The 23,237-nt window shown below is 40.3% G+C and overlaps 1 protein-coding gene across 1 annotated transcript in view; it reads left to right on the forward strand.

Annotated features, from left to right (window-relative positions):
* The window catches only part of si:ch211-260e23.9 (uncharacterized protein LOC555795 homolog), a 41,468-nt gene continuing 18,231 nt past the window's right edge, over nucleotides 1-23,237 (forward strand). The window contains exons 1-2 of the mRNA XM_028809669.2: nucleotides 1-139; nucleotides 4,015-4,190. Coding sequence (XP_028665502.1) covers nucleotides 4,067-4,190 — 124 coding nt within the window. The 5' untranslated portion in view covers nucleotides 1-139; nucleotides 4,015-4,066. The remainder of the gene's footprint in view (nucleotides 140-4,014; nucleotides 4,191-23,237) is intronic.

Consider the following 23,237-nt stretch of genomic DNA (forward strand, 5'->3'; position numbering starts at 1 on the left):
ACGTCATTAAAAGGCTGGATTAAGAGATTTGGAACACAATGTTCATAAACAAGACAAAGCGGCAGAGTGTTTACAGGAATAAGATGCCAGTAAGAGAAACCTGACGAACATTACAAAAATCTGATTTCTTTCACTACAGGTAACCATCACGTATTATATTAGAAGCTTATAATATCTGATTGTTGCAACGACTAGCGTGGGGAATTTGCAGATTTATAATAAACTGACACAGGCGTTGTCCTTCTCGCTTTAAATTTCTTCTGCTCACATTGCTGCTCGGAAAAAAAACTATATATAACACTCCTCTGTTGATTTTCAAACATTTGATTGCAAATTGCAAAATAATAATTATACGCATTAACTAAGTATTTGCGTTTTACGATAAGATGTACTATTTTTCTCTTCACAAATCGGATCTGTTTGGACTTGTTCGCCTTTAACTGTCTTTAACTGTAAGTTTACCGCTGGTCCGTTTACTTCAACGCAGTTAACGTTCATTTACAGCTAGCTAATCGCTGACACTTTAATGATCACAAATTGCAAACTTTGAGGTAAGCGAATTCATAACTTGAAGAAGAGAGTTCGGGGTGTTTGGCGTCCACGGGCTCTCACGGGCACCCACCTCACCCCGGAAACCGATCAGAGTGCCAAAATGAGGTTGAAACAAATTATAAAATAAAGGCAGTTGTTATAATCTGTCTAAACAAATCGTGCATTTGCATAGCACTTATTATTTTAAACATTTTAAATAAATGCAAACGGATGTTGAAGAAATATCTATAATAGTTTAAGGAATTCACTTACTTCTTCGTACAGGTACTCTTTTAGGGGGTATTCTGTATTAAGGAGTAATTTCAGATATTACTCTCTACATGTTGTACAAACTCATATCACTCAGTCTTTGTTTAGGAGTGTATTTATTTTAAAATGGGAATAACTACGGAAGAAAATTAGTAACAGTGATCAATGATAATATCAAAAGTACATACTTTATATAATATCACAAATACATTCACATGCACTTCATATTACGTGTCACAGCTTTTCCCTCCAGTACAGCGTTTAGTGTGGAAGGAACACCAGTCCGTAACAGTGCATACTAAAGCAGAAAAAGATTTTCTTTTTAACGACTGTATTAAAAGATGTTCTATGTGCAAAGCCATTGATTACATGTAAAAATTAGTGTAAGGTTTAATGATGAACATAAACATTAAACAAAATACTACCGGCAGCATTTTAGAAAGAGTAATGATGTAAACGTGTGGCATTGTGGCTATAGTGTGTGGGAAAACGTGAAAAATATCTTCGTTTCGCCTTATTAGGTTACTTCACCAACTTTATCGCCGTGTTGATTGATGTTATGGCTCTCTGTCACGAGGGGTCGCCAAAAACCGAGTGTGCTATAAAGAATGCGCTCGTGAGCGTCCACGAGTTCTGTGGTGCCATCTAAAAGTTTAACTAACCAAGGTGAGGGTAAAGGCAATCAGCACTTTAAAGAAAAAGCAAAAAAGTTTAATCCTGTGTAAAATAAACAACTACTGACTGCGGTAGGAATTTCAAGATTGCTGTCCGGGTCAGTACTTTCGTAAAAGGATTTTTCCTTAGTATTACTAGAAGGATAGGATTTGCTTTTCAGCTAGAGTACCATCAGGCCTATTCTCAGAAACATTTTGGGGCAAGCACCATAAGGATTCGTGTTCTGAAATTAAAATAATTTTTTTTTATTAAAAAAAATATATTCCTTAAAATTGCCATTTACCAGGCATCAAAATTATCACGATCAGTTGTGCCATTGGGACAGCCCTTGGGCAAAACCATCCCATAAATGATAAATAATTTATTTGCATAGTATACTGTAAGCAATGGGATGGATAAGACGATATGTGTTATTTCAAGGAAACAATAAAGAAGCAATACTATGTCTGCAGTTTGCTCATTGTATTCTAGGTGTTCTGATGATAGTGTTTGGGTTTGATTTGTATGTATGTTGTGGTGCAGTGGGCCACAGGGCCCCCAACATGGGGGTGCTTGTAGAGGTGGTCCACTGTCAATGGACATTTGCATGTTGTGAGTGTGTTCCTGTGGATGTGTACAAGTGTATGCCTTGCTGTAAACAGGCATTCTGTATTGGGCACATTTTGGTTGAAAGTGGGTCTGGGTCCAGAAAACTAATGGATGATTTGTCAGATTGAGCTAAGTTGCTTCTTGGGTTAAGAGTACTACATCGTTGGCACATTATATAAACAAATACATCACTAAATGCAGCTATTAAATATAGTTAGAAAACATACACTATTTGCTTAAAATTTTCAAGCAAAGGGGGCTTTGCCCTCTGCTTGCTTTGCTCGCAAACCCCTAGCCCCCCCCCCCCCCCCCCACCAGTGCAACACACCGTTGTGAAGAGGTGGGCTGAACACACCCCAAGGAGATCCTCCGAAACCACTCTTAAATGGTGATACATTGGGAAACAAGTAACAGTTGTTTTTTTTTTTACCTCCTCTTTGCTCGATCAGCTGCTGCTTGCAGCTGCTGCAGTGCCGTGTGATCTGCATTTCGTGCGGCACTTCAAATGTTTAAAAGCCTGTACAGCACCTGTCCTTTTGTCTCTCTGTCTTGTCTCTCTTGTCCCCCAGACATCCTCAAACACTCTGCAATCTCTTTTCGCTGTTCCGTTATTTCACCGAGTAATATTTTCAGTTTTTTTGCTTTAATGCGATCTTTACTTTCATTTTTTTGAGACTTTCAAATTTTCCTACTTCCATTACCTCTAACCTGCTCTGCATGTGTATCAAGGGACTTGCTTCCAAAGGTTGTAAGTATGATGTGACTTGTCTGTCTCGCAGGACATGAAAGTGTCTCTCTGTCTCTCTGTCTCGCTTCAAAAGATCTCTCTTCCAAAGATCATGTCTTGTTGCCAGGAAAAAAAGTCTCGTTGCAAGATTTTTTTTTATAATAGAGAGATATACAGTAAATACCATCACAAGATGTTTTATTACTTATTATGACTGGTACCTTTATCCAATGCGGTGGGCTGGCGCCCTGCCTGGGATTTGTTCCTGCCTTGTGCCCTGTGCTGGCTGGGATTGGCTCCAGCAGATCCACGTGACCCTGTGTTAGGATATAGCAGGTTGGACAATGACTGACTGACTGACCTTTATCCAAGGCAGCTTACAACATTTGAGATACAATTGGTTACATTTGTTTTGTTTTTTAAATTGGAGCACCAGCAAGTGAAGTGACTTGCTCAGGGTCATTCAGTGTCAGTAGAAGGATTTGAACGCACAACCTCAGGATTCGAAGTCCAAAGCCTTACATTACATTACAAATTGATAGATAAGGTAAGATAAAATAATGTGCATCTTGTAGATTGGGACATTACATAATGGCAATACTTTAAAATATTTTTCTTAGTTGCAGCTTCTTTCTTCTAGCTAAATTGAAAACGCTATTTATGCAGATGTGTGACTGTGATGAGTTCTGAAGTCAACATTCTTACTGTAATCTTGATATGTGTGAATATTCAGTCTCCACTGTCACAATAGGATCTCAATAGAAATTTCATTGTCATAGTTTCTGGTCAATACATTTACTGTCGGGATATTAATGCCACTAGTACTCATAAATTAGTTCAGATACTTGATAGTGTTGTATGAATTCAATAACTCTGATAAACTATGCATGGATTTAATTAAACGATTCATCAATTCCTTACCAAACTCTCTCAATTCAGTTCATGGTCACAGTGGCCAAAGTCTGTCCAGGCAGCATTGGGTACAACACAAGGACTAACCCTGGACATCTTGATCTCTCTTACAAGGGTACACACACTTATTCGCTTTGAACGTTTTAATTGTGGTACCTGGGGAAAACTTGCAAGCTCCATACAGGCAGTGACCAGGCTGGAATTCAAACCCAGGATTCTAGAGCTATGAGTCAACACTACTGTACCATCATGTCTTTGTTAAATAATTCAGAAAATTGAAAATATTTAGCAAAATGTTTCTTTTTTTTCAGGGAAAAGAAGAGTTTAAAGTGACAGCCTACTATTCAGTTCAACTATTTAACAATGATTCTCAAAATTACTAATTTTCTGCTTGGAAATAAAACCACAGATGACACTGAAGAAATCGACAATCATGAGGAGGTGCTAGAATATGAAGAGGGCGAGTGGGTCATAGTCAGCATTCATGGTGAGTTCATTCTATAATGAGGTGTGACTAAATTTAAAAAATCAGTTAAGTAGTGACTACAAGTGCAGGAAATTCAAAAATATTGACTTGGTTAAGTTGACCTTTATATTTTCAGTTTAATGCAGAAAGTTGTGATGGCTTTGCTGAGGCCATTTTATTTATTTCTTTAATCAGCTATTATTTTTATCAGTTTATTCATTTTGTAACTTTCTGTAAAGTGACTTGTTAATCACCTATAGATAGTGCTGGGCGGTATGACCAAAATACCCTAATTTTTCAAAATTATACCGGTTTCACGGTATTGGACGGTATTTTTTTCCCATGCATGAGTGGATGTTAACCAAATTTTCCACTGCAGTAGACTGGCTAAGAATAACCTATTCCACTGTCATGAGAATTGTACATTGTACAAAAAATATTTTAATGTGCACACAAGTACTAATACAGGTTTGCATGGCCCCATAAAGTGATAGTTTTCAAGGGGGTGGCACTAATGAAGAGAAGGAATCACATTGCATGACAGTTGCAGTCAAAATATAGAACCTTTTTATTGAACAAATTTTGCAAACAACTTAAACTAAAATTTTGACAACATATTTTCAACCATCCAAAGAGGCATTTAGATTTAGTAAAGTATCCAGAGGTGCTTGTCAACAGTTGTATTGCACTGAATATGTCTTAGAAAAAGGAATAAAGAGTAAATATTTTTTGTAAACCAACTACACTTTCTGTTAATATTAACAATCTCTGTCCACTGACACGTTAAACTGACTTTTTAAACAACTTTACCATCATTAAACTGCATAATATTTAAACTAGTAAATAATAACAATAAAATAAATAATAGTGCAACTTCCAGTAATAATACTATTACTTCAAGACTTCAAGCCCAGGTGCATTACACAGTACAGTATTCACCAAATAAAAATAAATAAAATAAAACAAGTGCAACTTGGTAATGACATCTTTACCAACTGAACCATCATTAAGGCAAACTGCATTAATTTGGACCTTGCTTCAAGCTAACCTATATACTGTACATAAATAATAAAACTGCAACTTTCATTTATAATGCTATTTGTGGTATGACCCTACGGAAGCGTATTAGGGCCACAGTGAAGAAAAAAAAATACGGACACAGGGAAGAAAAAAAACTACATGTTGACTTTATTCTCGACATTTCCACTTTATTCTCATAGTTTATTTTGTCACTAGGGGGCTCCGCCCCCTGCTCGCTTCGCTCGCCAACCCCTGGGTTTGGGTAACCCGAAATACATTGATCTATGTATGAGATATATTGGAGTGTAAAGGTGCAGATGACGTACATAGGAAGTAAAGAATACATAGTATGGCATATTACAAAGATTTATTCGAATATTTCTTTATACACAACATTTGTAGTAAAGATGGCGTGTTGTCCTTGAATGAGTTCTCCTTGGTATGGAGTATTTATAACCTTAACCTTAATGTCAGATGAACGCCGAACTCTTGAGAAGGCTACATAAAGTTGTCCATGTCCAAATACAGGCTCAGAGAGGTATATGCCAACTCTGTCCATGGTCCATCCTTGGGATTTGTTGATTGTCATGGCGAATGCAGGTTTAATGGGACATTGGCGTAGTTTAAGTGTGCAATCAAAACAGTATTGTTAGTATGTGATCCTGTAAGTACATTTGCTTCAATAACATTGTCTGTCATGGTGTTGATGAGTAATCGTGTACCGTTGCATACACCTTGTTTAGTATTAAGGTTTCTTAATAGCATGACTATTGTTCCGACCTTAAGGTTAAGATTGTGTTGTTGCAGGGTTAATAGTGTTTAAATATTCCAAGGGGGGCGGCACGGTGGCGCAGTGGGTAGCGCTGCTGCCTCACAGTTGGGAAATCTGGGGATCTGGGTTCGCTTCCCAGGTCCTCCCTGCGTGGAGTTTGCATGTTCTCCCCGTGTCTGCGTGGGTTTCCTCCGGGCGCTCCGGTTTCCTCCCACAGTCCAAAGACATGCAGGTTAGGTGGATTGGTGATTCTAGATTGGCCCTAGTGTGTGCTTGGTGTGGGTGTGTTTGTGTGTGTCCTGTGGTGGGTTGGCACCCTGCCCGGGGTTGGTTCCTGCCTTGTGCCCTGTGTTGGCTGGGATTGGCTCCAGCAGACCCCGTGACCCTGTGTTTGGATTCAGCGGGTTGGAAAATGGATGGATGGATATTCCAAGGGGAAATTAAGATGCTCATTTGGAGCCGAGAGTGTTTTGCCTCCACTGTTTCAGACGGGCGTTGTAGGATTCCGTACATTTAATATGGAGCCATTGTTAATTGTCATTATCTATCTGGTGACGTGTCTCTGTTTTCTGTGGTTGTACTATTAATATTGTATTACTGTAATGTGATTCACATATGCTGTGTAGTCCAGACGTTTATTAGACAACGGGAGTTCCTAACGGCCATATATAACGAAAACAATAGTTCAGCCCTACCTATGAAATGTAATCCCTCGGGATTTGGTGTAAAGCGTTCAGCAGTTTGTACAATCCCAAGCAGCACATTATTCCTAACTTCACTCAGCAACAGTGCCATCCACAATATGGCGGTGACGCCTGCGCCTTCCGTACTATCTCGGTTTTGACTATGCTGTGTAGTGTGGACGTCTGCGGCATCCGTACTCTCTCCGGTTTGACTTTGGGCGGGGCGCAGAATCCTGTTGTGTTTGTTTGTTCTGTGGCCGTTCTCTGTGGCCGTCTCGTTAGGTATGGGCTTGTTGTTTTATTTGCTATTTCCGTTAGTTGAGCTGTATTGTGTTTGAATTTGGAGCCGAGACAGTTTTGCTTCCGCAGTTTCAGACGCGCGTTGTAGGCGCCCATGTATCCGCGCATGCGCCCTCCATACTATCTCGGGTTTGACTATGCTGTGTTTTGTGGACGTTTGGGGACTCCGTACTTTGTCTTGTTTGACTGTGGGGTGGGACGCCGAAGTCTCTTCTGTTTGTGTTCTCTGTGAGTACTTATAGTATCCATATGTAATGTGATTCACATATGCTGTGGAGTCCGGATCTTTGGGGCTTCTGTACTATCCCGGGTTGTTGCCTGCGGTGCTTTCGAAAGCACGTTGTAGACGCTTGCACCTTCCATACTATGTCGGGTTTGACTATGCTTTGTAGTGTGCACGTGTAGGGTTCTGTACTCTCTTGAGAGGGCTACATACAGTTGTCCATGTGTAAAGTGCTTAATATTGTATCACTGTAATGTGATTCACATATGTTGTTGAGTCCGGATCTGTGTGGTTTCTGTACTATCTCGTGTTTATGCTTGCGGTGTGTTACAAGCGCGTGGACCATGCTGTGTAGTGTGGACATTTAGTTCAGAAGCGCGTTGTAGGCGCCTGCGCCTTTTGAACTTTCCCGCGCCTTCCATACTATCTTTGTGGACCTGTGGGGCCTCCGTAGCCTCTTCCGTTTGACTCTGGGGTGCAGCACAGAATCCTCTTTTTTGTGTGGCTGTGTCGTTAGTCATTAGCTATGGGTGCGTTGTTGCTTCATTTCTCATTCATGTTAGTTGAGCTCTTTCGTTTTTGGGCCGTGACTCCTTCGTTCACGGTGGATCAGACCTCGCTTGCGGTCTATGAGACGTGCGCTGTAGGCGCCTGCGCACTATTTCTAATGGTCCCATCGCCGTGTACCTGCGTCCATGCCTTCCGGTTTACCATTCTCGGTTAGTAATATGGATTAAAGTAGAATGTCGTAAACTAAACTTCATCCTAAAATCAATGTTTAATTTACTAGATTTTCTCAAACCCCGTCATAAGTTAATGTAGCACATTAAATGCTTTGTGTTAAGTGTTCCCCGACCCAGTTGTCAATCGCTGTATGCACTTCTTAAACGGACTTCCTCTACACTAAGAGGAGGCGCAAGCAGCCATCGCCGCACAGAATACATTCACTTCATGATATTCCTGCTCTCTGAACATTTAGAATGCTAAGATAAATACTTGATATCATTTTCAGGATGAAATGCATTAAAGCAGGTATTAAACATGCACGGTAGTGCTGCTCCCTCACAGTAAGGGGTCCCCAGGTCTACGTTCAGTGTAGAGAACTTTATGGCAGGTGTGACGAGGCTCCAAAAAACTGGATGTATGAATGGGTATTGCACAGGTTTAACTGAAATATTGTGTAAATGTTGGGATCATGATTTGGTGTTCAGAGACACGAACACAGAATTAAATTGTTGTTCTTTTGAGCGGGCTTTCTTTATTGCATGCATGCTGTCTGTCTGATGTAACAACCCCCCAGTTCCTATCCTTCCTTTTTTTTCTCCACATAACCAATCACCATACGATAAACATCTTTCTGAAATTAAAACTAGTTATAAACTTAGACCACGGAGTGTTCAGAACTTAAAAAAAAAATCTTCGTTATATATGTTTAATTATACCATCCATTCAGGGTTGCGGCCATCCCAGCAAGCATTGTGTGCGAGGCAGGAGCAAATCCTGACTGGGGTACCAGCACATCGCAGGGTGACTACGAGCAATACATACACTAGCAGGGTCAATATATCATAACAAAACCCCACATCCTACATGACTTTGAAAGGAAACTGAAGCACGCCGAGTAAACCCACCAGAAAAACATGCAAATTCAAAGCAAGGAACACTCGAGACCCCACTGCTGCGAGGCAGCAGTGCAACCTCCACGCCACTGTGCCCCCACATGATTAATACATGCTTTAATGCATTTCATCATGAAAATTATATTAAGTATTTATCTTAGCATTCTAAATGTTCAGGGAGCAGGGATATCATGAAATTAATGTATTCTGTGTGCTGCCAGCGCCTCCTCTTAGTGCAAGAGGAAGTCAGTTTAAGAAGCACGTAGCAATTAACATGGCTCCGGGAACACTTAACACAAAGCATTTAATGTGCTACATAACTTATGACGGGGTTTGAGAAAATCTAGTAAATTAAATATTCATTTTAAGATAAGCTTTAGTTTACGATGTGCTGCTTTAATAACAAATTCCGAGAATAAAGTCAACATGTCGACTTTAATCTTGACAAACGGCGAGAATAAAGTAGAAATGTCGAGAATAAAGTCAACATGTCGTCACACTATTACACAGTACCCAGGTACCGCGCAATACCTCCACTACTGCATTTTCTCCGTTGCATGTGTATAGCGGTGTAGCAGTGAAAAAGGTCCCCCTTAAACAATTTCCTGCTGTGCCACGTTCCGAACTTTGTTTAGGCAATTTAAACCGGTGTTGCGGTATAAGAAAAATCCATATCATAACAAAAATGAAAAATGGTTTTCTGTATGAACCGATATACCGCCCAGCACTACCTATAGATATTTCTTTTGTTTCGGTAGTTCTACTGTGTGAGCACAGGCAGATTAAGTGACTTGTTCTGGACCACCCTGTGAGATTTACTATATTTTCCTCAAATTTACTGTTTACTGTTCAAAGCCACACTGCCTCCAATAAAGATAAAGAAAAAAATGCTGCTATCCAGATAATAAAATTAATTTCAAATATTTCAAGGTGGGTGTTATTTTTTCAGAGACTTTATAAATGGAACTATATTAAAGCACATTTTTTTGATATCTAGTGCGTAATATTCTACCAATAAAGTTTTCTTTGCCCGTCTTAATCCGTTTATAGGGCAATTTGTAAAGATCAGTTTATTTTATTTTTTATGTTTGTAACTAGCTGTGCTACCCACCTAAGACTTCACCATTAAAATTTGCAGTGCACCATGCAATCCATACGACTCTGTTAAATGCCATTTGGTGTGGGATTTGTACAAGCAGTGTTAATGTCTGTGATCTATTGGAATGACAAATGTAAAACATTTTATTACTAAAAGTGTTTGTGATGTTCTATCTTTTGGAATGACAGAGACATAGTAACCAGACAGACACAGATACATCCTTTTATTAAGGTGGATTAATTTAGACCACTTTGCAGAGAACTATTTTCGCTCGCATGGTATTATCAGACCCACATATTCTAATCCAGGCTGGCAGGGGGCTTGAAGCTATTTTGACACTATGGCACTATAAGGCAGGAGCAAACTCTGTTACCCACCCATAGTTGTACTGCACCAGTTTTCAGTCACCAATTAACCACGTGCATGCCTTTATATTATGAGAGGAAAAACCAAAAAACCTGGACATTACTTTTTACAGTTATAACAAACATTTACTTGCCCTGGAAATGTGTGTTGTTAAGTGAAGCAATGTTTACAATTCATAAATAAATGAATAAAGCAAGCCCCAGCAGCTACAATGCAATGGTGGTCTATGGGACACCAAAACAAACATGACATGAAATACCAAACCTATCCTTTAATATCTGCTCTTTTTTGAAAAAAATGACTTCTTGCCATTACAAGTCTATTATATCTTCTTTAGCCATTTTCTCTGAAACTTGCAAAAGAGCAAGAACAAACAACATTTTTCTCTAGTGGTCTTCAAAACAAGAAATACTGTAAGAAGTAGGTCATCAGAGGAAAACGTTTCAAGGTTCAGTAGTTCTTAGGTTTATTGCCATGTACACATAACAAAGTGCAATGCAATTCTTGAGTGTCAACGTACAGATTACTACAATCAGCCATTAACATTATAGTGGTACAGGCATGAACAGTGAATATTGCCAACAATATAATGGACTGCAGTAATATATTAGTACACAGACAGTAACAGGGCAAGCTAAATACCAGTAATGCAAGAAGAGTGACAGAATGCATGTTGTACAGTACAGGGTTGGTAGATTAACAAATCAATATTGCACATTAAAGTGATATTGGAAGATAAGCAGAACACATTGATAGAAGTCTGACAGTATTAATGTTCAATAGGCCTTATGGTAAAATCAACTCCTAAATCTCTTTTGTGTGTCTGCTGATGGACCTGAGTCACTTGAGGAATTTCAGGCTTTTGACTCTTTCTACAGTATCACTGCCCATGTAGATGGGGTCATGGACTGCTTCTGGAATCAATGACTAGTTCCTTAGTTTTACAGGCGTTGAGAGAGGTTATTATCCTGATCTTGACACCAATCTGTTAAGAGTTTAACCTCTGCTCAGTATGCTGTCTCACTGTTATTGGTGATTAGATGTACAATGGTAGTATCGTCATGCTTGATGATAGAATTAGAGCTCTGTTTGACTACAGTCATGAGGGAACAGTGAATACATCAGGGGACTAAGCACTACCTTGTGGATTGCTAGTGTTAAACATCAAAGTGTGTGATATTTCTGCCTGTACATATCTATAGTGGTCTACCTGTTAGAATATACCAGTAAACCCCTGATTCTCTAAAGAATCACAAATGCAAGAATGGCAATTACTTTCTGTTCCCTCCAATCTTTGAAGTGATGTAAGATCATGGAGGGTGGGAGCGTCCTGGGAAGGTTTTCATTTAATGAAATAAATATATTTGTAGTAAAGCTGTTTCTTTTTGGAGCCATGACTCGTTTGGTTCTGGTGTTTCAGAAGCGCGTTGTAGGCGCCTTCGTTCATTGTTTTTATCTATGCAGTCTCGTTTTTGTTTTTCTATGGGTGTGTTGTTAGCTAGAAGTCGTTTGCTGTTAGGAATCATAATTGAACCCTTGAATGTAGGCACTGTGGAGTAGCTGACTGCTGGCACTGTCTGTAATCACCACTACCTCAAGTTTAAATACATACACATATATAGATAGACGCCACATTCACTGTGTTTCCCAGTAGACACGATACTTCAGCCTTATTGCGAGTGGCAAAAGTGCTATTTAAACTAATACAAGTAGACGTGGATACCAGGTTTTCTGATGAAAAAACAATAAAGTTTAAAACAGTATCGTTTACATACAACAGATTTTGGCGAATCGTTTAAATGCAATTATTTATATCCATTTATACACTAATAGTGGCAATTATTAAATAATAATAATTATAATTATTATTATTATTAACCATTCCTCCTATATAAGTAACATTTCAGGGACTGCCTTCTTCTATCTATTTCCAGACTTTGTCCTGTTCTTACGCAACACAGTACTGAAGTATTGTTTAATGCCCGAGTCACATCACGTATAGATTACTGTAATGGTATTCTATCTGGCATCCCATAAAAACTTATCAATCGCTTACAACTTCTTCAAAATTCTGCTGCCAGGATAATATCCTGCTGTTGTAAATCCAGTGAACATATTACACCTATTCTCTCTCAACTTCACTGGCTCCCAGTTAACTACAGAATACAATACTAAATACCGCTCTTAACATTTAAAGCTCTCCACAACCTCACTGATCTCCTCCAGACTTACACTTCTCTCGCTCACTCAGATCTTGTACTTTGAGAGTATTCAGTCTGGCAATATGGTGCAGCCTTAGTTTGTGGAAGACAGACACAACTAAAGACATGAGAAAAGCACTATATAAATGCAAAGAATTATTATTATTATTATGAGCATAAAATGATGGTTGTCAATTTCAAACTGTGTTTCCTCAATGTGCTCCTTGAGAAAAAAACATCATCAAGTTTGAGACATGTTAACAGCTAACAACAATCTACATAGTGACTAAATACGTTTAGCCAAAACGTTGTTTGGAGGCTCACTTGAGCACATAAATTCATAGCTTTGCTTGCTTAGCCTGGCTTAGCTAAAGTAAAGATTATAAAACGGGATTTTCTAACGGCCAAATATAACCAAAACAATTGTTCAGCCTTACCTATGAAATGTAATCCCCCGGGATCTGGTTTGGAGCGTACAGCGGTTTGTACAATCCCAAGCAGAAACATTATTCATTACTTCATTCCACAGCAGTGCCACTCACAATATGGCGGCGACATTGACGTACAATTCTGCTAGTCATGAGGCGTCTAGTTATTCTATGTCAATGTTTAAATATGTCACCATGGCAACTTGTTGGCGTACACGCTTTATGTCAAGTTTAGTTTACAGGTTGTGTTGTGTTGTTTGGGCGCTACCTACTGAGTCTGTGAAGCTGCTGGGTTTGACTCTGGGGCGCTGAGTCTCAGTGCGCGTGCGCTTCGATGCGTCCTGCGTCCGTCGTCCTGCGTCCATGCATATATACAACTGTTGTTTAGTAATATAGATTAATCCAATTGCAGAAAGTGTCATCAAGTCCCAAGATCTAGCAGTCTAGATGTGGAGACAGTATTAACTACTGAGTTGTAATCCACAAATAGTAGCCTGGTATAACAGTTTTATTTTCCAGGTGGGACAGAGAGTTATGTAGTACAAAGAATATGGCTTCATCTGTAGACCAATTATGTCGGTAGGCAATTTAGCAGTGGGTTCAAACTGTCAGGAATTGCATTCTTAATGTGCCATAGCACCAGTCTCTCAAAACACTTTATTACAATGAGAGTACAGTAATCCCTCGCTACTTCGCGGTTCACTTTTCGCGGATTCACGACTTTGCGGATTTTATATGTAAGCATATCTAAATATATAACACGGATTTTTCGCTGCTTCCCGGGTTTCTGCAGACAATGTGTCTTTTTACTTCTGGTATTTGCTTCCTCAGTTGGTTTGCCCAGTTGATTTCATACAAGAGATGCTATTGGCGGATGGCTGAGAAGCTACCCAATCAGAGCACGCAGTTAAGTTCCTGTGTGCTGCTGATTGGCTCAGCGACGGAGTGCTGCATTAACCAGGAAGTCTCATCTCACTCATTCAACATTAACGTGCTCTTGCTACTGCATTCAGGGGATTATCACCTTCAATCGTCATCATTTTTACTGCGCAGCATATTCATCACCATCATCACGTCATATATAGCTACGTGTACTTCGCTATACAGTAAGTGTAAACTTATCTACCGATTTCATATTGCTTAGCAGTTGTCCCTGTTATTAATAGAGTAAAGGGTGGGTTGTAAACAATACAGGGAGGGTTTAAAAACGTCCAAATACACGTTAAATAATTAAATAAATATGGTGTCCCTACTTCGTGGAAATTCAGTTATCGCGGTCGGCCTTGGAACCAATCTCCCGCGATAAGTGAGGGATTACTGTAACTGCTACTGAGTGATAATCATTTGTCACAAGAAGGAGTCACAGACATCATGAAGGTTTGGGGGCAGCCACCCGTATATAGTTCCACGGCTGCAAAATTAGTTAATTTGAACAGAGATGTTCACAGATTCGAGTCTAAAACAGAACTGATGTGATTGAGGTAAGATGGTGGCTTTAAAGGCCAGTAAAGGAAATTGCGTCATCGGGGGGACAGAACCGGAAGTGATGTCATCAGGACCGGAAGCGGTGTCCTCTGCAGTCCTGGGACCGGAAGTGACATCGTCGTTGCCACCGGAAATGGAAGTGACATCATCAGTGACCCTGGTACCCTGCAGGATTTCCCATGGATGGTCTGCAAGAGATTGAGAGAGATAGTCAGCTCAACCTGCCGCCCACTGGTCTGGCATGGAATTAATAATAATAATAATAATAATAATAATAATAAAAATAATAATAATTCATTACATTTATATAGCGCTTTTCTCAGTACTCAAAGCGCTATCCACACAGGGAGGAACTGGGAAGCAAGCCCACAATCTTCCACAGTCTCCTTACTGCAAAGCAGCAGCTCTATCACTGCGCCACCTGTGAGGACAAATACTATCATTTAGGCCTTTCAGCTGTCTGTCAGTTGCACGTATATGACACATTACAGCAACCTACTTTGGTAAGGGAATAATGGTGGTTTTCTTACAACGGTAGAAACTATTTAGTCTCTCAAATAGATTACCGTAAATACCCACATATAGGACGATACCATGTATAGGACGCAGTGGATTTTTGACCCTAAAAACCATGGAAAAACCTGTGTACCTGTTTATAGGACGCATCCTAATTTTGAGTTACCGGGGTACTAATTAAAAGCTGCTGCCGCCAGCGCCAGTGACTGTATCCATGCGTTTGTGTTAGGCTGGAGTATCTCTGAACAACAACAAAGAGCGAGGAACATACTAGACGGCGAAAATGACGTATTGGTGACGTGAATATTCAAAATAAAACAATTTCCAAACGTTACAATAAGGCATACAGGTGGATGTATAGTAAAATGAGCTTTCAAACGCCGTGTCATTCTCCAAAATCAATACAGTATTAGCGACGCTACACCTGAAGAATACTTTAATTTGAAATGGTGTGAAATGCTAGTGCGGGGGAAACGGCTAATCGCGCGCGGACTGAAGCATACCCCGGTAGCTACAATTGCAGCACTGCTAACCGACTATCGCTTGAAAACAAACCTTGAAATTCAAATTGGATTCAAACCACTCCTCTCTGTCCCTGTCACACAGCCATCGAATGCAAAGGAGAGGCACTGACACACGCGCACACGATCATAAAGTCCAATATCCCATTACGTAGTTTTAAAGATAGCTGTTCATTATTACCCAGTCAACATGACGAAGACAATACGACAGAGCTATACTGCAAAGTTTAAACTGGAAGTGATCACATACACGAAAGAACACGGGAACTGGGCAGCTGAGCGGCAATTTGGTCCGACAGAATGCGTAATCAGAAAATGGAGAAAAGCTGAAAGTACCATCAAAGAAATGCGAAAAGTAAAGAGGGCGAACAGAGACTCGAAGGCTCACCACCCTAACCTGGAAAAGGCGCTCATTAAATGGATTGAAGATACCTGTCAAGACTGCCTGGGGGTCAGCACCACTACCATTCGTTTACAGGCTCTAAGATTGGTGAAAGAGCAAAACATCATAGAATTCAAGGCATCGATAAACTGGTGTCGGAGATTCTTTGGAAGAAATAAGCTTTCAATAAGACGAAGAACTACTATTAGTCAGCGACTACCCAGCGACCACGAGGAGTTATTAACGAAATTTCAAAGTTATGTCATCAAGATGCATCAGAAATACAACTACGGCATGAGCCAGATTGGAAACGCCGACCAAACTCTGTTGACATTCGACCTGCCACCCGAGAACACAGTAAACATCAAAGGCGCAAGGACCATCACTATGCGATCGACTGGAAACGAAAAGAACCGTTTCACTGTGATGCTTGGGTGTATGGCTGATAGTGCAAAGTTACCACCATATGTCGTCTTCAAGAGGAAAACCATGCCCAAAGACAACGACTGCTGAAGGTCTGTGCATCGGAGCTGGGGGGTCCTCTACAGCGCATCTTCAACCTGAGCCTGGAACAGGGGAGAGTCCCGAGGCTTTGGAAAACATCTTGTATCACCCCAGTCCCAAAGGTATCACGTCCTAGTGAGCTGAATGACTTTCGGCCTGTTGCTCTGACATCACATGTGATGAAGACCATGGAGAGGCTGCTGCTTCACCACCTTAGGCCACAGGTTCAACACGCCCTTGACCCTCTGCAGTTTGCATATCAGGAGAAGGTGGGAGCGGAAGATGCCATCATCTATATGCTACACCGATCCCTCTCTCACTTGGACAGAGGCAGTGGTGCTGTAAGAATTATGTTTCTAGACTTCTCTAGCGCCTTCAACACAATCCAACCTCTGCTCCTTAGGGACAAGCTGACAGAGATGGGATTAGATTCATACCTAGTGGCATGGATCGTGGACTATCTTAAAGACAGACCTCAGTATGTGCGTCTTGGGAACTGCACGTCTGACATTGTGGTCAGCAACACAGGAGCGCCACAAGGGACTGTACTTTCTCCGGTCCTGTTCAGCCTATATACATCGGACTTCCAATACAACTCGGAGTCCTGCAATGTGCAAAAGTTCGCTGATGACACTGCTATCGTGGGCTGTATCAGGAATGGGCTGGAGGAGGAGTATAGGGACCTAATCAATGACTTTGTTAAATGGTCCGACTCAAACCACCTACACCTGAACACCAGCAAAACCAAGGAGCTGGTGGTGGATTGTAGGAGGCCCAGACCCCTCATAGACCCAGTGATCATCAAAGGTGACTGTGTGCAAATGGTGCAGACCTATAAATATCTGGGAGTGCAGCTGGATGATAAATTAGACTGGACTGCCAATACTGATGCGCTGTGCAAGAAAGGACAAAGCCGGTTATACTTCCTTAGAAGGCTGGCTTCCTTCAACATCTGCAATAAGATGCTGCAGATGTTCTATCAAACAGTTGTGGCGAGCGCCCTCTTCTACGCAGTGGTGTGCTGGGGAGGCAGCATTAAGAGGAAAGACGCCTCACGCCTGGACAAACTGGTGAGGAAGGCAGGCTCTATTGTTGGCATGGAGCTGGACAGTTTAACATCTGTGGCAGAGCGAAGGGCGCTCAGCAGGCTCCTATCAATTATGGAGAATCCACTGCATCCACTAAATAATGTCATCTCCAGACAGAAGAGCAGCTTCAGCGACAGACTGCTGTCACTGTCCTGCTCCACAGACAGATTGAGGAGATCGTTCCTCCCCCAAACTATGCGACTCTTTAATTCCACCAGGGGGGGTAAACGTTAATATTTAACATTATACATAGTTATTGTCTGTTTTTTTCACCTGTATTATTATCATTCTGTAATTTAATATTATTTATTGTATCAGTATGCTGCTGCTGAAGAATGTGAATTTCCCATTGGGATTAATAAAGTATCTATCTATCTATCTATCTATCTATCTATCTAAGTTCCCGAGTGGTGTGATAGTCAGAGTGCAAGAACAAGGATTGTTCAATGACAGCATAATGGACGACTGGCTGAAAACAGTATGGATGAAATGTGACGGTGGTCTAGGGAAACAACGATCGATACTGGTGTTAGATGCCTTCCGATGCCATAGAACCGACAATGTTAAATCCAGATTGAAGTGACACAATACAGACCTCGTCATCATCCCCAGCGGCATGACCACTATTCTGCAACCGATGGATGCCATCGTGAATAAGCCATTCAAAGCAGCACTAAAGAAAAAATGGGCCGAATGGATGATTAATGGTGAACACACTTTCACCAAGGGCGGCAACATGAGGAAAGTCGACATGCCTACAATCTGCCAATGGATAGTAGACGCCTGGAAAGAATTGCCAATCAAGACCGTGGTGAAGGGATTCAAGAAATGTTGTATCAGCAACATGTTAGACGGCACGGAAGACGACATTCTTTGGATGGACGACGCTGACGATGACCAAAAGGAGGAAGAGCTGGACTATCATGATGACTGTATAGCACAACAGGAGTGGGATGCTTTGTTTAATGAGGACAGTGACGACGAGGATAAATATTGATGAATACGGTATTGTAATTTGAAGTTTTTATAATAAATTTTTGATATTATACGGTAATAAACTAGCCAACCTGTGGCGTAGCATATGCCGCATAATTATTTATTGATGACTGAACACTTCTTGAAAGACACAGTTGTCCAAATGGGGTGGGTTTGAGGATATTACTGTGAGTGAATGAAAAGATGGAACTCCAGAGAGAGCAACATACAATTGTCCGTGACTGAAAACCGGTTTTAGCAGATACAGGTATATGTTTTTGAAAGTTTGGCCCTGTGACTTACCGTATTACATAATTGTCATTGCAAACGCCAATCTAACAGGAAATTGTCTGCGTGTAAAAGTAAAAGGCAAATTTGAATCTGATGGGGTCAGGGATATCCAGGGAATACAGTAAGGACAGTTTGTGAGGTATCAGCTGCGATAGTTTAACACTCCAGTACATTGTAGTGAATGCTGGTAACAGTCAGGCGGGCGGGCAGGCGGGCAAGCCATCAAAGTTTGTCGCGTTTGGGAATCGCTGTATGCAGCGTGTAAAACAGTTTGCGAGTGTGGCAGGAGAAGGGTACCATAATCACATTTGGGAATCGCTGTATGCAGCGTGTAAAACAGTTTGCGTGTGTGGCAGGAGGAGGGTAATCGTGTTTGGGAATTGCTGTATGCAGCGTGTAAAACAGTTTGCGAGTGTGGCAGGAGAAGGGTACCGTAATCACGTTTGAGAATCGCTGTATGCAGTGTGTAAAACAGTTTGCATGTGTGGCAGGAGGAGGGTAATCGCGTTTGGGAATTGCTGTATGCAGCGTGTAAAACAGTTTGTGTGGGTGGCAGGAGGAGGGTAATCGCATTTGGGAATTGCTGTATGCAGCGTGTAAAACAGTTTGCGAGTGTGGCAGGAGGAGGGTACCGTAATCGCATTTGGGAATTGCTGTATGCAGTGTGTAAAACAGTTTGCGAGTGTGGTAGGAGGAGGGTTAGATTTGGTGGGCAGGGCTCTGTCGTGTCGTGCGTAGTGAATTGTTGGTGGGCAGGGTTCGGTGAATTATATATATATATAGATTTATAATTTTTGTAATAAAAGTATCCATGTATAAGACGCACCTGGGTTTTTAGGCCTACTTCTTAAGAAAAAAAATGCGTCCTATATGCGGGTATTTACGGAATTAATGTTTGTGAAAACAGCTACTAACAATCCATCATGTACATCTCTGCCATACAAAATGTCCATGTTAGAAGTTGTGTGTTGACATTTGAATGCTTCAACATTTCTAATTGCAAATCACAGAAATACTTAATGTTGAAGCTCAGAAATAATACTGGTCTGCACCAAAATCCTCCCATACAAAAAATATCAGTGTACTATTTAGATTTAGATGTGCTGAATCCATTTATGAAATTGGAATTTCTTTACCACAAACTGTTTCCATGAGACATTGGATTCAGTGAAAAACGCCATTTTGAAAAAAAATGTTGCTTTTTTAAAAAGCTTACATTTGTTTTTGTGGCATAAGTATTTTTCATTCTCAGAATATTATCTGAAGTATAGTTTGAGTGGAAAAAATGGCAGTCTTCTTCATTCTTGAGGTGAAAAAAACCAAAATTAAGGATTTGTAACAATTTATTTTCTTTTCTCTTATTACTCCTTCAAAATAACCAGGAATTTATATTTCAATGGTTAGAAAGATGTTCTTTTTTGTCCAGAAAATAGAAAGTTGTTGTGCAAATGTTTTTTACAGACATATGAAAGTTCAGGTTGATGCATATATTATCTTGTCCTGGTAAAAGCTAATGAAATCAATAGCTTCTCTCTTCCTACCTAGCATTTTAGTGCAACATTTCTTTAAAAAAGTATTTTCTATGCTTTCATTTGGACTTTTTCCCCAAGATTATGGCAACTTTTTATGAAGAATACGGGGAGAAGTTCTACAAGGACAGCGCTCAAATGAAGAGCTGTTTTTGTGGTATGTGGAGTGAGACTATGTTAGCGGACGTCTTTTAGTCATTCCACCGAGAAAAACATTCAGAGGATTATAAGAGGTCAACAAACTACCTAGTGACTACTTTTTGTAGGTAATAATTAAATGTAAACAAATATACTGAATGTGTAACTTATAATTTTTTCAAGTGTAAATAACTAATTTTAAAAATTACTAGGGGGCTCTGCCCCCTGCTCGCCCACCCCCGGGTTTGGTTTACAGGATATTCAATTTAAAGAGATTGTTATTTTCATGGGAATTGTTACATATGCATTATTTTCACTTTTACTTTAAAACTTTAGTAAAAACAATATTTGGAATTAACTTTTCTTCAAGATCGCATTGAAGTTTGATTCTGTGTTTGGACTTACATCGTGACAACGCAACATATAACTGCCTGTGAGTGAATATCGTTTCTTTCTCTCTAATAAATAAAATTACTTTTTCGAATGTTTGTCCATGCTGTTTCTTTTTCGCTTTGTCGTTGATGTGTCATCTAGAACATATAAAATTATTGTCCTGATAAAATTTGTAATAGCTGAGAGCACAATAAGTGTCTGACAAAAGCATTCTCACGACTGAGGTTAGATGACCATGTCCTTGTTTGAAAATAGTTGTAAGTAGGGCATGACTTGAAAGAATCTCATGTTAAAAGTCTCCGTCTCACAGGACTTCATACCGCGCCAACGTTAGATGATCTACAAGTCTCCAACTTAAAGTTTAAATCTGAACAATATATTCTATCTCTTTTCGCTGTTCTGTTGTTTCACAGGGTAATAATTTCTGTTTGTTTGCGCTAATGCGATCTTTCCTATCCTTTTTTTTGAGACTTTTGAATTTTCATACTTCTATTATCTCTAACCCGCTCTGCATATGTACCGTGCCAATATTTTTGAATTCTTTACGACGTTCTATTTTGTCATCTACTCTTTGTCCTTTATTTCCGGCCCCGGGCATGGTTAAATCTCTTTCTCGCGGGACGTATAAGTGTCTCTCCAAGAAAATCAAATCTCATCTATTTCCAAGATTTTTTTTTTTATAATAGAGAGATTTCTTTTTTCTCCAAAATACAGTAGACCTCGCGAAGTCACGGTTCAGAGTTCACGGCCTCAGTCATTCACGGATTTTTCCTTAGAACCTATTTAATAATTTTTGTGGCAATACTGTAATGTAGAGAGAACTGGAAGCAACTGTAGTGAAAACGCAGCTTGGGATGGTGAAAGTAGCCAAAAGAATTTGAAACTGCGACTCCCAGCAGTCCCTACAGTGGCTCTGATTGGTCTTCTGCTGAGGGTGCTGGGGCTATTGGGGTCAAAGGATGTCAGCGCGGCTTTTACAAAGGGGGCCGGTGACCAAAACCAAAAAAAAGTTTTTGTAATTTGTGTTTCAGTTCCTGTCTCTCTGTCTGCCTTCTGTTGGGTTACCTATACTTATTAATTTTGTTCTGGATCGTTTTGTGTTTGGCGTCTGCATTGTCTGCCATCTGCCTGTGTACATGAGGACTGTAAATGGATTCATGGCCATCCTGCAAAAAAAGATGTGCTCCTGAACCCATCTTCACCATTTCAGGAACTAGCGGTAGGACTATCTTTACATTCCCATTCAACGTGCGGATCTCTGGACTATCTGTTTTCATCATTACATTTCATTCGTTGCCGTTTTTCATGATTTACTGTGTGTGTTTTGTTGGTGCTTTGTTGTATTTAATATGTAATCACTGTAAGGGGAACAGGGGTGGTATTGTTGTTTTCATTTATTTCATTTGTTTTCATTACATTCTTTATTTGCTGTTTGATTACTGGATTGCTTTGTTTTTGTCTCTGTTTGTGAGTGCGTGCAGGTCGGGTGAAGGCTGGGTGCGTCCCTGGAATCTCCACTATAAAAATAAATGAATCGCCGTCTTAAAAGGTGTGATCTTAGTGGCATCGGACCGCTACAGCGTTATTCATTTCTCCTTGCTACTGATTGTGATGCATCTCCAGCTGAGTGTTCTTGTGTTTTCCATTTTGTTCCTCTTAACCCTTAAACCGCCACAACCAGCTATAGTCGTTTCCCACTGCTATTTGCGAGCACACAGGAGCTGACTTAAAAGCCTGAACAGCGCCTGTCCTTTTTGGCTGATTGCTTTGTTTCTCTCTCCTCCACCAGACATCCTCTGCTCCTGTTGGGGGTTGTGCTCCCCTACGATGTTTGTCTATTCTTTAATCAATAGCTAACTGCATACTGAGCTCATTTTACTTCTGAAAGAGACATGTTTGTTTGTTTGAAGTGTCTGAATAAAGTTCCTGTCTCTACAATCTCCTGTGTTTCTGTGCAATTCTGTGACCCAAGAGTGACACCCTGCAGCCTCACTGTCTCTGGGATTGAGACAGCGTCAGCGTTTACCTCTCTGTGTTTGCGTGCAGCCAGTTCAAGCGCAGTTGGCTCGATGATTTCTTCCATGGTGTCAGTTGCACCTTGTACATATTGTTCCAGTAGTTTTTTAAATAGTTTTTACAGTTCATTAGCAGTGTGTAAAATGATCAGTGTTGCAGTAATTGTGATGCTCTTTCCATGGAAAAAAAATGTGTTCTATTAAAATTTCACTTTTTCTTTGTGAATTGTGATGTTTACTTAAAGTAAAAAAGTATTTGGCATCAAGGGATGCATTAACCCCCAAGTGTGTGGCAGTTTAAGGGTTAAAGCCCCAAGATGTTGTCAAAATACCCTGCACCTTCTAAGGCCTCTAGCAATGAAATCACGCTTGTATGAACTACAGTAAATATAGCGGTAACATTGGTATTTTACATTCTAGCACTGCGGGAGACATAGCAGTACAGTATACAGGTTTACCTTCACATTCATTTTTTTAGGTAATGTACTAAGCTGAGTTTGAAATTAAATTAAAGTGTTTT

The sequence above is a fragment of the Erpetoichthys calabaricus genome, chromosome 9 (genome assembly GCF_900747795.2).
Source record: "Erpetoichthys calabaricus chromosome 9, fErpCal1.3, whole genome shotgun sequence".
NCBI lineage: Eukaryota > Metazoa > Chordata > Cladistia > Polypteriformes > Polypteridae > Erpetoichthys > Erpetoichthys calabaricus.